The sequence below is a fragment of the Capra hircus genome, chromosome 26, assembly GCF_001704415.2.
Source record: "Capra hircus breed San Clemente chromosome 26, ASM170441v1, whole genome shotgun sequence".
NCBI lineage: Eukaryota > Metazoa > Chordata > Mammalia > Artiodactyla > Bovidae > Capra > Capra hircus.
In genome coordinates, this window is record NC_030833.1 from 42271059 (window position 1) to 42284725 (window position 13667).

The 13667-nt window shown below is 38.6% G+C and overlaps 1 protein-coding gene across 2 annotated transcripts in view; it reads right to left on the minus strand.

Moving 5' to 3' along the window:
• MINPP1 (multiple inositol-polyphosphate phosphatase 1) overlaps window positions 1167-13667 on the minus strand; it is a 33587-nt gene continuing 21086 nt past the window's right edge. Inside the window, exon 5 of one of the 2 annotated variants that reach the window (XM_018041630.1) lies at window positions 1167-2775. In XM_018041630.1, the coding sequence (XP_017897119.1) occupies window positions 2382-2775 (394 nt within the window). In that variant the 3' untranslated portion in view covers window positions 1167-2381. The remainder of the gene's footprint in view (window positions 2776-13667) is intronic. The other variant, XM_018041631.1, reaches the window with a different exon arrangement.

Genomic DNA, 13667 nt, shown 5'->3' on the forward strand with positions numbered 1-13667 from the left:
TGATCTAAACCAAATGATATAATGTTAATTTTGATAAACAGTATGATGGGTACGAATGCTCATTATATTGTTCTCTTCTTGTCTGCCTTAGATGAATTCTTAAAAAAGAAAATGATTAATATCAGACCTTTGTAGGAATAATCAGCAGTGTATTGATGTATCAGTAGTATTTATCAGCTAAGCATCTATTCTGTGAACATCACTCAGTTGAAGATCAATGATCTACAGATCAATGATCTATGCATCTTCTTTTATAATTTCAATATACAGTTGTAACATTTTATTTAGATTTTGAACAAAACAGATTTCCATTCTTAATAAGTGAAAACCTAAGAAATTTTTTATTCTTTAATTGAAGGAAAATTGCTTTACAATGTTGTGTTGGTTTCTGCCATACAATGATGCAATTCAGCCATAATTTCATATATATATATATATATATTATATTATTTTTTTTTTACTTTTGTCTTGAGCCTTCCTCCCCAGAAATTTTTATTGGAAGAAAATGTCCTTAGATTGCCTGATTAGTCAAAGCTGTTTGAAATGCTATCCTTTTACCATCAATTACTGATTGTGTAATTAAAAGACGCTTACTCCTTGGAAGGAAAGTTATCACCAACCTAGACAGAGTATTAAAAAGCAGAGACATTACTTTGCCAACAAAGGTCTGTCTAGTCAAGACTATGGTTTTTCCAGTGGTGATGTATGGATGTGAGAGTTGGACTATAAAGAAAGCTGAGCGCAGAAGAACTGATGCTTTTGAACTGTGGTGTTGGAGAAGACTCTTGAGAGTCCCTTGGACTGTAAGGAGAGCCAACCAGTCCATCCTGAAGGATATCAGTCCTGGGTGTTCATTGGAAGGACTGATGTTGAAGCTGAAACTCCAATATTTTGGCCACCTGATGCGAAGAGCTGACTCATTGGAAGAGACCCTGATGCTGGGAAAGACTGAGGGCAGGAGGAGAAGGGACAAGAGAGAATGAGATGGTTGGATGGCATCACCGACTCAATGGACATGGGTTTGGGTGGACTCCAGGAGTTGGTGATGGACAGGGAGGCCTGGTGTGCTGCAGTTCATGGGGTTGCAAAGAGTTGGACACAACAGAGCAAATGAACTGAACTGAACTGACTGTGTATCAATATGGAAAGCAGAAAAAAAAAACGGGTAGAAAAGTTATAAGAATTATGTTTATTATTATAGAAACTACTTTTATGACATTTGATAGAACTCAGAAATATTGCTTTGAAATGGGTTCATATCTGTGAAAGGTCTTCCCTTGTGGCTCAGATGGTAAAGAATCTGCCTGTAATGTGGAGGACCCGGATTCAATCCCTGGGTCGGGAAGATCCCCTGGAGGAGGGAATGGCAACCCACTCCAGCATTCTTGCCTGGAGAATCCCATGGACAGAGGAGCCTGGTGGGCTACAGTCCATGAGGTCACGAAGAGTCAGACATGACTGACTAAGCAGCAGCATATGTGAAACTGAAAGCCCACCAGTATGAAGTCAGTCTTTACAAAAATAAAGAACAAAAAAGAAATTAAATCCTCAAAAGCTGTATCTCACATAACAGTAAAATATACAAACACAAGCAAAGTGACAACTGTTTAAAACACATAAAGCAATGGATTTAAGTTTGATTCTATTCTTCTGCCTTGTTGCTAATGGTCCTCTTTGTTCTTCCAGTTATATATGTGAAACAGGTATGATAATAATTAAATAACGGCCTTTCAAGACTTACTAAGAGGTTAAAAGGAATTATTGAAATTGTGTTCAAATACTTTATAAATGCTCTTAACAAAGATATTTTAATTACACTTTTGTCTTCCTTCAGTGAAGGTGTTCTTTTTAATCATACTGTTTCTTAATATTGTTTCAAATTCTCAACTAGAGATGTTAATTTCTTCCAAAGTGATACTCCCAGTGAATCTTAACAGCTCTGATTAAGAAGATAATGCTAGAACTGTGCTACCTGAGGAAAAAAGAAAGAATGGCGGCACAACTGGTAAGGTTCCTAGACTTAGTCCAGTCACATTATGGATTGTCCAACTGACAAAATATTTTGTTACTCCAAAACTTCTGTGTATCATTCTGAAATCATGTTCTATCTCAGTGTGAGATCTCTTACATAAATAGAATTTAATTTCTGTAAATGTATGTAGTACCAGTTATCTCTGAACAGATTTCCCATGAGAGCTGCTTCAGTGAAAAATCATTTCTTACATATCCATGTCCAGACTCAAAAAGAAACATTTTTCTTTGAAAAAACAGAAATATCCAAGAAATGTTAAAGCTTTCTGTACTCAGGGACTGCCCACCTATTCTAAGCATGGAATCACTCCCTGGAGATTGCTGATGAATTAAAAATGTTTGGCAGTCACTCATAGCTCATCAGATGTGTTCACCTTTGGTAGTTCACATTCTTCACTGGTATGACAACTCTGAAGGATGTCCTTATAGTGGTTCTTCAGATCTTCATACAAAGAAACAGTTTCTTGTGAGTGAGCCAATGGTAACACTTTTTCATTCAGTAACAACTGCACTCGGAACTCTTCTTTAGGAGTCTTAGCGTTTTTACAATGGTAAAGCACAAATATCAGGTTTGAAGCATAGGGTACAATGTGACCACTTCGGAACTTCCGATGCATTTGCTCCTTGTAATTGTAAGCTGTTAGGGGTTCCTTGTCTTTGAAGTAGCCCATGAGAGAAAGCAGTGGAAGAAGGGTCTCTGCATGGCCAAACTGGAGGATGACTGGAGAGGAAACTGGTTGAGAACTTCAAAAAGAAATAAAGAAAAAGGTACATATAAAACATTTTCTACATACATAGTAATTTAACATAAAAACCACACTTAGAATTAATTAACTTTCTCATCTTTTAAAAGTCTTTATATAAACAACAGTATGGCTAAATTCTGTGTGGCAGAGAACTGAACTGAAAGCACTAAAATTACATTTTAAAAATTTGGATCACTGCATATTGTAAATCTATCTAAAACACACATATTATTCTTTAAGCTTAAAGAGAGCTGAGTCTTTACTGCTAGATAAGGGAACTTCAAGTTGATATGGATTTCAAAACTGTTGCCTTTCTGTGAATGCATCTGAGCACCTGGCCTTTAGTAAATATTGATTACTCTCTGGAGCTCGTCTGAATGAATTTCAAATGTTATTTCATCTTTAGGGAATTAGGACACTATTCAGTAAATTTCTTGGTTAAAACCAAGTCTGAACAGTGAATGGTAATGCATATAATTCTTCAATGTTTTATGAGACCTGACTTGGTCACCAAATGTGGGAGAGTCACAAAAAAGGTAATGACACAACCTATTCTAGCTAATAAACTAGGTCTGTGGTTGGGAATGGAGTTTATACACTGCCAGAAACAATAGCTTTCAACACATGAGCTAGGTCACCTTTTAATTTCCTTTCAAGTTTTCTATGATTTTTCTCTGATAAAGACTTCTCCCAAAAGTAGCAGCAGGGCTTCCCTGGTGGCTCACTGGCAAAGAATCGACCTGCCAATGCAGGACATGGGTTAGATCCCTGAACTGGGCAAGATTTCACAGGCTGCAGAGCAACAAAGCCAGGGTGCCACAACTACTGAGCTTGTGCTCTAGAGCCCAGAAGCCACCACCACTGAGACCACCGGCCACAGCTACTGGAGCCTGTGTGCCCTGGGGCCTGTGCCCTGCAACAAGAGAAGCCTCCACACTGCAACAAAAGAACAGTCCCTACTTGACGCAACTTGAGGAAAGCCTGAGCAGCAAAGAAGACCTAGCTCAGCCAAAAATAAAGAAATAATTTTTCAAAAACAGCAGCAAATGACTATTTCCCCTTTTCTCCAACTTTTATCAAAAGACTATGGCTTTTGTTCTCAAATATAATTTGTAAGCCTATTCAAACACAAAATCCAAGGAAGACAGGATATATGCATACGTGAGGCTGATTCACTTTGTTGTGTAGCAGAGACTAACACAACACTGTAAAACAACTATACTCAATTAAAAAAAAAAACAAAACAACTCTATTCAAACACAGTTAACCAAACATTAGGTTACATATTTTCTGGGAGGACAGCAATATTTGCAGCAGTTTCTGAAGCCTCCTGATTCCTCACATAAAAATAGATGGAGCAAATGGATAGCAGATCCAAAACCCAAGGGAAACAGTCACAACTATTTAATTTTTTTCTACCAAATCTTTGAAACGCCACGTGCACTTTACATTTACAGCTATCTCAATTCAGACCAGCCCCATTTTCAGGTGCTGAATAACCACATGTGGCTGGTGGGCTATTGTGTGGAAAAGCGTTCAATAGGCAGTGGAGTAAACAGACTTACCTACATACTTGGGTTCAAAAGTCAATCAAAGAGAAAACAGGAAACAAAAAGATAAAAGACAAACAACAAAAACACATATGAAACAAACAAAAAAAAAAAAACGTGTGCTGGGGGAAGGCGACAGACCAACAGGGTACAAACGATGAGTTCAAAGTCCTATTAACTTCATACACACAAGCTACAGAAGAAATTAAATCTAGACTGTTACCCATACTTAAGTTTCAAACCAAGATTCCTTAGATTTATATAAAGTGCAATAAATTCCATTTTCTCTTTTGACTGACTACTTTCAGTCACATATTAAAATCAGCTACTTTTGAGAAGCAAGTTGAGAAAAACTGTGCTTTAAAAATCCTTATTGGGAGTTTTACAGGAAACCAAGCTTATATGTAATTAGATTCACATGAAGCCAAATCAACAAAAATACATGACTGTCTTCTGCCATATGATGCATCTAAATTAAAGAAGATATTTTAGAATTTCAAGAAATTTTCAACAGAAAGGAAAAACACAATTTAAAAAGTAAGTGGCCTAAATATTATCTTATTACAGATCAATCTCCATTACAAAAGGATGAAATATATAAAAAACAGTATTTTTAAAGGTCTGGTTAAATCCATAAATACAACAGTGATAATGAAAGATAAGGGAAACTACATATTAGAGGGTCAAAACTAACGTAGCCTTCCTCAAAACAATGTAAAAAACTAAAATCATCAGCTTACTTAAGAGATTAAATGTGCTTGCAGAAAATAGTAAGCAACTTATAATTCTTTGTAGGTTACATATTTTTATAATAATGCCAAATATAAAGGAGAAATGAGCACCATTTCACTCATAATTATTTTTTGCCTACCTTTACCCTTTGTGCCTTAGGGTCGTGCACACAGAGCAGATGCTATTGCTACTTCAGAAAAAGAAGCTGGCTGATGTCCCTTGTATTTACACACAAAAAGCACTGGACAAAAATGGATGTGCCTAATTTTCTGCAACATAGTAATTATACTTTATGCCTTGAATTCAGTTTGCTGAGTAATAAAGAGTGTATGGAACTCCTTTATTATAGCACGAAGAGAATATGTCAAAAAATGACAATTTTTAACTTCAGAGAAGCTGTATCTAGGTCAAATGTTTCAACTCCAATGAATAAGTAATAGCTATCTGGAACACTGTACTGAAGTTGTATCCAGATCCAATGAATACAATTTCCTAAACACTTTTTTTTCTCTATAGATGAACATCTTTGCCTTGCCAACCAATCTCCCCCTCTTTATCTCTCATTTCCCAGACATAATTAAAATCACTTTGCCCATTTCTAAGATACCTAATTACAAAATACAGCACTAGTTTATTTCAGGATGGTACCTGACTTCTTGTTTTTTTGATAGCAATATCACCCCTTGTTGGATGTGTAACAAACAACACAAACATATGTACGTACGTATGTGTATGTATGTATCATATAATCACTCAGAACAAATAACCACTTTGAAGAATTATGTGTAAATCATTCCTAAATGTATGTACACAAATCTTTATTGAACACAGAGTAAGAAGGTACTTCACTGGTTTAGTTTGTGTGTTGTGTGTGCTAAGTTGTGTCTGACTCTCTGCAACCCCACTGACTATAGCCGGCCAGGCTCCTCTGTCCATAGAATTCTCCAGGCAAGAATAATGGAGTTGCCATGCTCTCCTTCAGGGGATCTTCCCAACCCAGGGATTGAACCCAGGTCTCCAGGATTGCAGGTGGATTCTTCACCATCTGAGGTACCAGGGAAGCCTTGGTTTGGTTTATATCTTTTTTAAAAGTGCCAAGGAACAGTATTAAAAATCTGGCTTAGAGAAATTTTATCTCATAAAGAGCTTTTTTATTTTATAAAAAATAGAAAAGAATGCCTTATGAAACTTTGTAAAATATGCTACTATCAACATGAACATAAACAAAAACTCTAAAGTGTCTAAAATTATCTTTAACCACCTCCATATTTTCATACTGCTCATGGGGTTCTCAAGGCAAGAATACTGAAGTGGTCTGTCATTCCCTTCTCCAGGGGACCACGATTTGTCAGAACTCTCTACCATGACCTGTCCCTCTTGGGTGGCCCTACATAGTTTCATTGAGTTAGACAAGGCTGTGGTCCATGTGATCAGATAGGTTAGTTTTCTGTGATTGTGGTTTTCATTCTGTCTGCCCTCCGATGAAGAAGGATAAGAGGCTTATGGAAGCTTCCTGATGGGAGAGACTGACTGAGGGGGAAACTGGGTCTTGTTCTGATGGGTGGGGCCATACTCAGTAAATCTTTAATCCAATTTTCTGTTGATGGGTGGGCGTGTGTTCCCCTCCTGTGGTTTGACCTGAGGCCAAACTATGGTGGAGGTAATGAAGATAATGGCGATCTCCTTCAAAAGGTCCCATGCATACACAGCTGACTCACTGCCCCCAGAATGCAGCAGGCCACAGCCGACCCATGCCTCTGCCAGAGATTCCTGGACACCCATGGGCAAGTCTGGGTCAACCTCTTGTGGAGTCACTGCTCCTTTCTCTTGGGTCTTGGTGCACACAAGCTTTTGTTTGTGCCCTCCAAGAGTGTGTTTCCCCAGTCCTGTGTAAGTCCTGGCACCTCCTTGGTGGGGTTAATGGCAACCTTCTTCAGGAGGGCTTATGCCATACCCAGGTCTATTGCATCCAGAGCCCGTGCCCCTGTGGCAGTCCACTGCTGACCCATGACTCCATAGGAGGTATAAGCTCAAACACACTTCTGGCTCAGGCTCTGGGGGTCTCTGGGTCCTGGTGCACACAAGGTTTGTTTGAGCCCTCCAGGCATCTCTGGCAGGCATGGGGTTTGATCCTAGACACGATTTCACCCCTTCTACCATCTTGCTGGGGCTTCTCCTTTGCTCTGGGACATGGGGTATCTTTCCTTGGTGGGATCCAACATTTGATGCTTTGAATTGATGCTTTTGAATTGAGGTGTTGGAAAAGACTCTTGAGAGTCCATTGGACTGCAACGAGATCCAACCAGTCCATCCTAAAGGAAATCAGTCCTGAATATTCATTGGAAAGACTGATGCTGAAGCTGAAACTCCAATACTATGGCCACCTGATGCAAAGAACTGACTCACTGGAAAAGGCCCTGATGCTGGGAAAGACTGAAGCAGGAGGAGAAGGGGATGACAGAGGATGAGATGGTTGAATGGCATCACCGACTCAGTAGACATGAGTATGAATAAACTCTGGGAGTTGATAATGGACAGGGAAGCCTGGTGTGCTGTAGTCCATGGGGTCGCAAATAATCGGACATGACTGAGTGACTGAACTGAACTGAACCTCCATATTTTAAACAATTCTAAAACTCTTTATTCTTGATTTTATTTCAAAATAAATTCAGAGCTCACAAAATATGTAGGTTGGATTTTAAGGGTAAGAAGCAGAATTTAACACATTCCTAAGTAAGTTACAAGATTAAAAAAAAAAAAGTTAAGTAATTTTTGCATTAACTCAAAAAGTATTCCCAACAGATAAAAGCTCAGCATATAAATCACGAGACTCAAACAAAACTTTTTCTTCACTATTTGTTTTTCTTAGCTGGAATTCAACTTGGTAATCCTTAATGGTTCAAGTGCTAAAACTAGAATAAATATAATTCTTCATGTAATCTTCAAGGCTCCCTAAAATAGCAGAAGTAAAACATCTGACTTATGAGGTACATAATTCAAAAGAACTTACCTAATAATTTTTCAGTCCTCTTAGACTACATACTTCAAATCAAGGGCCTATTTACAGCTAAGAATGTGAGAACGCTTTTCTTCACTTATAAACAATGACTAAACAATATGTGGATCTCATATTTTGGCCTTCCCAGTGTCTCTGTGGTAAAGAATCCGCCTGCCAATGCAGGAGCCAGAAACGTGAATTTGATCCCTGGGTTGGAAAGATCCCTTTGTGGAGGAAATGGCAACCCCCTCCAGTATTTCTGCCTCACGCACATGCATGCAAGCAATACATGAACTGATTTCTACTTTATTGTTTGAAACTCAATTGTGAAAACTCTGGGTATAAAAAAAACTAGAACTTTCAGTTTTCAGTCTGTAAGGAGCTTAGAAACTGCCATTGTACCCTAACAGCAAAGAGCCAAACAAAATGAAAACGGTTCATCTTAGATCCATTAGAGAGGTGAGGTCACAGGTCAAACTGCTGCCCACTATATTGGAGAGACAGGCAGACACAGAGAACCACAATTTACAGGAGCAGAAACCTCCACAGGAACCTATGCCAGGGTCAGAAAACTTAAAACTGTAAATTGACAAACTGCTAGAGGCTTGGTGTAGACAAGAGTAAGAGTTAAAAATTTCAGGGGACCAGTCATGGGGGATGTGAACTCTTCCAGATCCTCACAGTGAACCCCCTCTAAGCTATCTGCTAAAAACTGATTTACTTCTTTAAGTACAAGCCCAACTGCTGTTTGAAAGAACCAGAACCCCAGCTTCTTCTTAAATATATCCAAGTTTCAAGGATGCCATGAGAAATTTTCTGGGTTTTATTCCCAAGCTTATTTAAAGCAAAGTTGGTTCATGATTAAGTCCAAAACACTGGCACCAGCCTATGGGGTACAGAGTGTGAGTGTGTGTGTGTGTGTGTGTGTGTGTGTGTGTGTGTGTGATAAGGCCACATAATTTTGTCAGAAAATTGCAGAGAGCATAAAGACTGCTACATTCCATTCTACCTGTGGTCCCATATAGTTTTCTTTGTATCATATGGCCATTCAATAAACAGAGTTGTGAGGTTCAGGAGGCCATGACAGAAAGAACTAGCTTTTTACCTTTAACTAAAAACTGCAGTCTTTTGGTAGGAAGATGTAAAATTTTTTTAAAGAAGGAACTGCCAAGGCAATCAGTAATGACATGTATTCAATACTCACTGCGTCTATAGTTTTATAATTATTGGGGACATGAAACCATTTGAAAATCTAAAGGAATGAGATTTCATCCCAGAGAAATGCTCAAACCCATAAAAACTTGAATACAGTTTTGGGAGTTCAGACTCTACACATCCTAAGAACCCCTCTGCTGTATATTACAGTCTGACGTCCTGAGGAGCAGTGCATCTACAATGCTGTTCCACACTAGCTCTTATCTCCTGCATCATGTGTGTTTCAGAGAAGTCGGATAATTTTGTCCTAATGAGCTCTACATTTAAAATGTCTAAATAGATTAATTTACATTTTAAATTTATACACAACACCAAATTAAGGAAAATGCAGATAGTTTATAATTTGCTGTGAACATTTCTATTTTTCTTGAATCGTGTAGTTTCTATTCTTTACATTCTGACTGCATACTCCAATTCTCCAACATAGACTTCTATTAGTCAGTCACATCTCTCATATTAACTATATCCCTGACTTGTAATGCTATTCTTTAGGACTTGCAGCACAATGTCTCAAAAAAAAAGAACAAAAGGCATCTAATGTACCTTTAATTCTGCCCTATCCCTCTGATAAAAATGCATTAAATTTGAGATATCACATTTTCCAAAAAGTGACAAAACCACTTTTAACAGAGGTTCATTTTAGCTTTAAAAACTAAAAACACTAGAAAATGTATGCTATCAATACAAATACAAGAAAACAAATGAATAACTTACATGAATTATATGTAGAAATACACAGTTGGAATTCTAATATTTTAGGGTTGAGAAATCTGGTCATGACTTCTCATTTTAGAAATAGGGAAAGGACAAGTGAATTACCTAATGTTATCTAGCAAGTAAGACTGCAGTTCTCCAAATTTCAGCCCTCTTTTTACTTACATAAGTTGGTAAGGAGATTTTATTAAATCTTCCATTAAAAAGGAAAGTTAAATTGAAGTCTAAAATAACGTTAAATGAGGTTTGATAACTATGCATGTATACATGTGTTCAAAGTAGATAAAAGACCCAGGAAAAAGTTCAACCAGAAAAACAACTAATAACTGCATGTTTTCTCCTAAATGTACTCAGCTTAGGTTTTTCTAAGCTCTTAGATCATGTTTCACACTCAAGTAATGTTACACAAAGTGTATTTTTAAACATGATCTGAGAATATCAAATAGAGCTTTAGACTTGTGTAATTCCCACAATTATGTAAGTGCACAAATAAGCAACATGAACTGCCAGATATATGAGATGCTCTGGGAAGAAAATTACAAGGAAAAAGAATTTAATCCTATTTTACATCTGATTGAACCATCAGCTCCAATGTGGCATTTGGAAAAGTATCAAATTTGACATTTTAACACAAATATAGAATGAAATGATTCAAGTGTAAAGTTTTTTCTCAAGAAAAATACATAGAAATAACTTTTGCTTTCATCCAAGATGTAGTAACAGGGACTGGATTTACCTTCCTGCCTTAAACTACTATAAAGCTAAACAAAAGATATGAAAAGGCAGTTTCCAGATACTCAACAATAGTGAGAATAAGAGTGAGCAGAGGCAAATCCCCACAGCTCTCCCATCTTAACTGCCTAGTTTCCAGGCTGCAGCACAGGGCACGGGAACCCAAACAGAGTACATCAATCTTCCCGAGAGATGAGATGGAACCGGAAATTCATCGAGGCCCAACAGACTAGAATCTACAGGCTAGCACACCAGAGAAGAGAGATGTGCAGTGACTCCTCCCAAGATGTCAGCTAGTACTCATCAGATCACTGTCTGTGAGAAAGCTATCCAAATCCAGGCAAAAAGCACTGAACACAAAGAATAGGAAAGAATCCCCAAAGCTAACAAAGGCCAGGAATAGTTTGTGTTCACACAAGCCATTATAGGAAAATCTCAAAATATACAGGGTACCAAATAGATGCTCAGGAGGAACTGACTCAAAAGTGTTGCAAAATTAGCCCATAAAAGACGTTATTATAAAAACAGAAAAGGCAAACCGCAGTTTAGGAGAATATACTTGTAAAGTATAAATCTCAGAAAAACTCTGTATCTAGAATATACATTAAAGAACTCTTAAAGCAACAATAATAAAAATGATAAATAACCCAATTAAAAAATGGCAAAAGATTTGAACACTTAACCAAAGTAAACACAAGGATGGTAACTAACCTCAGTATCACTAGTTGTATGGCTGTTAGCATAACTGGTATTATCTTGAGCCCTTAACAGCTTTTCCTGTCTCTGCCAGGGCTGTAATGTGTAGTACTGAATCACTTCTCAGATAATCACGATGGTATGATCACTCACCGAGAGCCAGACATCCTGGAATGATGTCAAGTGGGCCTTAGGAAGCATCACTACGAACAAAGCTAGTGGAGGTGATAGAATTCCAGTGGAGCTATTTCAAATCCTGAAAGATGATGCTGTGAAAGAGCTGCACTCAATATGCCAGCAAACTTGAAAAACTCAACAGTGGCCACAGGACTGGAAAAGGTCAGTTTTCATTCCAATCCCACAGAAAGGCATGCCAAAGAATCCTCAAACCACTGCACAATCGCTCTCATCTCACACGCTAGTACAATAATGCTTAAAATTCTCCAAGCCAGGCTTCAGCAATACGTGAACCGTGAACTTCCTGATGTTCAAGCTGGTTTCAGAAAAGGCAGAGGAACCAGAGGTCAAGTTGCCAACATCCACTGGATCATGGAAAAAGCAAGAGAGTTCCAGAAAAACATCTATTTCTGCTTTACTGACTATGCCAAAGCCTTTGACTGTGTGGATCACAATCAGCTGTGGAAAATTCTGAAAGAGATGGGAATATCAGACCACCTGACCTGCCTCTTGAGAAACCTGTATGCAGGTCAGGAAGCAACAGTTAAAACTGGACATGGGACAACAGAGTGGTTCCAAATAGGAAAAGGGGTACATCAAGGCTGTATATTGTCTCCCTGCTTATTTAACTTCTTTGCAGAGTACATCATGAGAAATGCTGGGCTGGAAGAAGCACAAGCTGGAATCAAGATTGCCAGGAGAAATATTAGTAACCTCAGATATGCAGATGACACCACCCTTATGGCAGAAAGTGAAGAAGAACTAAAGAGCCTCTTGATGAAAGTGAAAAAGGAGAGTCAAAAAGTTGGCTTAAAGCTCAACATTCAGAAAACGAAGATCATGGCATCTGGTCCCATCACTTCATGGGAAATAGATGGGGAAACAGTAGAAACAGTGTCAGACTTTATTTTTCTGGGCTCCAAAATCACTGTAGATGGTGACTGCAGCCATGAAATTAAAAGACGCTTACTCCTTGGAAGGAAAGTTATGACCAACCTAGACAGCATACTCAAAAGCAGAGACATTACTTTGTTGACCTTTGTCAATAAAGCTCCGTCTAATCAAGGCTATGGTTTTTCCAGTGATCATGTATGGATGCGAGAGCTGGACTATGAAGAAAGCTGAGTGCAGAAGCACTGATGCTTTTGAACTGTGGTGTTGGAAAAGACTCTTGAGAGTCCTTGGACTGCAAGGAGATCCAACCAGTTCATCCTAAAAGAGATCAGTCCTGGGTGTTCATTGGAAGGACTGATGTTGAGCTGAAACTCCAATACTTTGGCCACCTGATACAAAGAACTGACTCAGTGGAAAAGACCTTGATGCTGGGAAAGATTGAGGGCAGAAAGAGAAGGGGGCCAAAGAAGATGAGATGGCTGGACGGCATCATCAAGTCAATGGAAATGAGTTTGAGCAAACTCCAGGAGACAGTGAAGGACAGGGAAGCCTGGCGTGCTGCAGTTCATAGTGATGCAAAGACTCAGACGTGACTGAGTGACTGAACAACAAGTAAAATACTAAATGAAAAGGAATAAATGACTGATACTGTCGCAGCGCTCCAGATCCGGGATCTGAAGGGCTTCCCTCAGCTCAGTCGGTAAAGAATCTGCCTGCAATGTGGGGGACCTGGGTTCAATCCCTGGGTTGGGAAGATCCTCTGGAGAAGGAAATGGCAATCCACTCCAGTATTCTTGCCTGGAGAATCCCATGGACAGAGGAGCCTGGTGGGCTACAGTCCATGGGGCCACAAGAGTCAGACACGACTTAGTGACTAAACCACGAAACCACTCAAAACACAAATGAATCTTACAACCATTATGCTAAGTGAAAGAAGCCAGACCCCTAAAAAAGTACACATACATCCCATAAGGTTCCATCATATAAAATTCTAGAAAATACAAAAAAATCTATAGTGACAGAAAGCAGATCAGTGGATCAGCCTGGGAATGAGGGGTGGGAACTATATTAGAAGGAGTCACAAAGAAATGTTTGCATGCGATGGGTAGTTCATTATCTTGATTATGGTGACAGTTTCATGGCTGTATAGATAGGTGAAAACTTATCAAGTTGTATACTTTA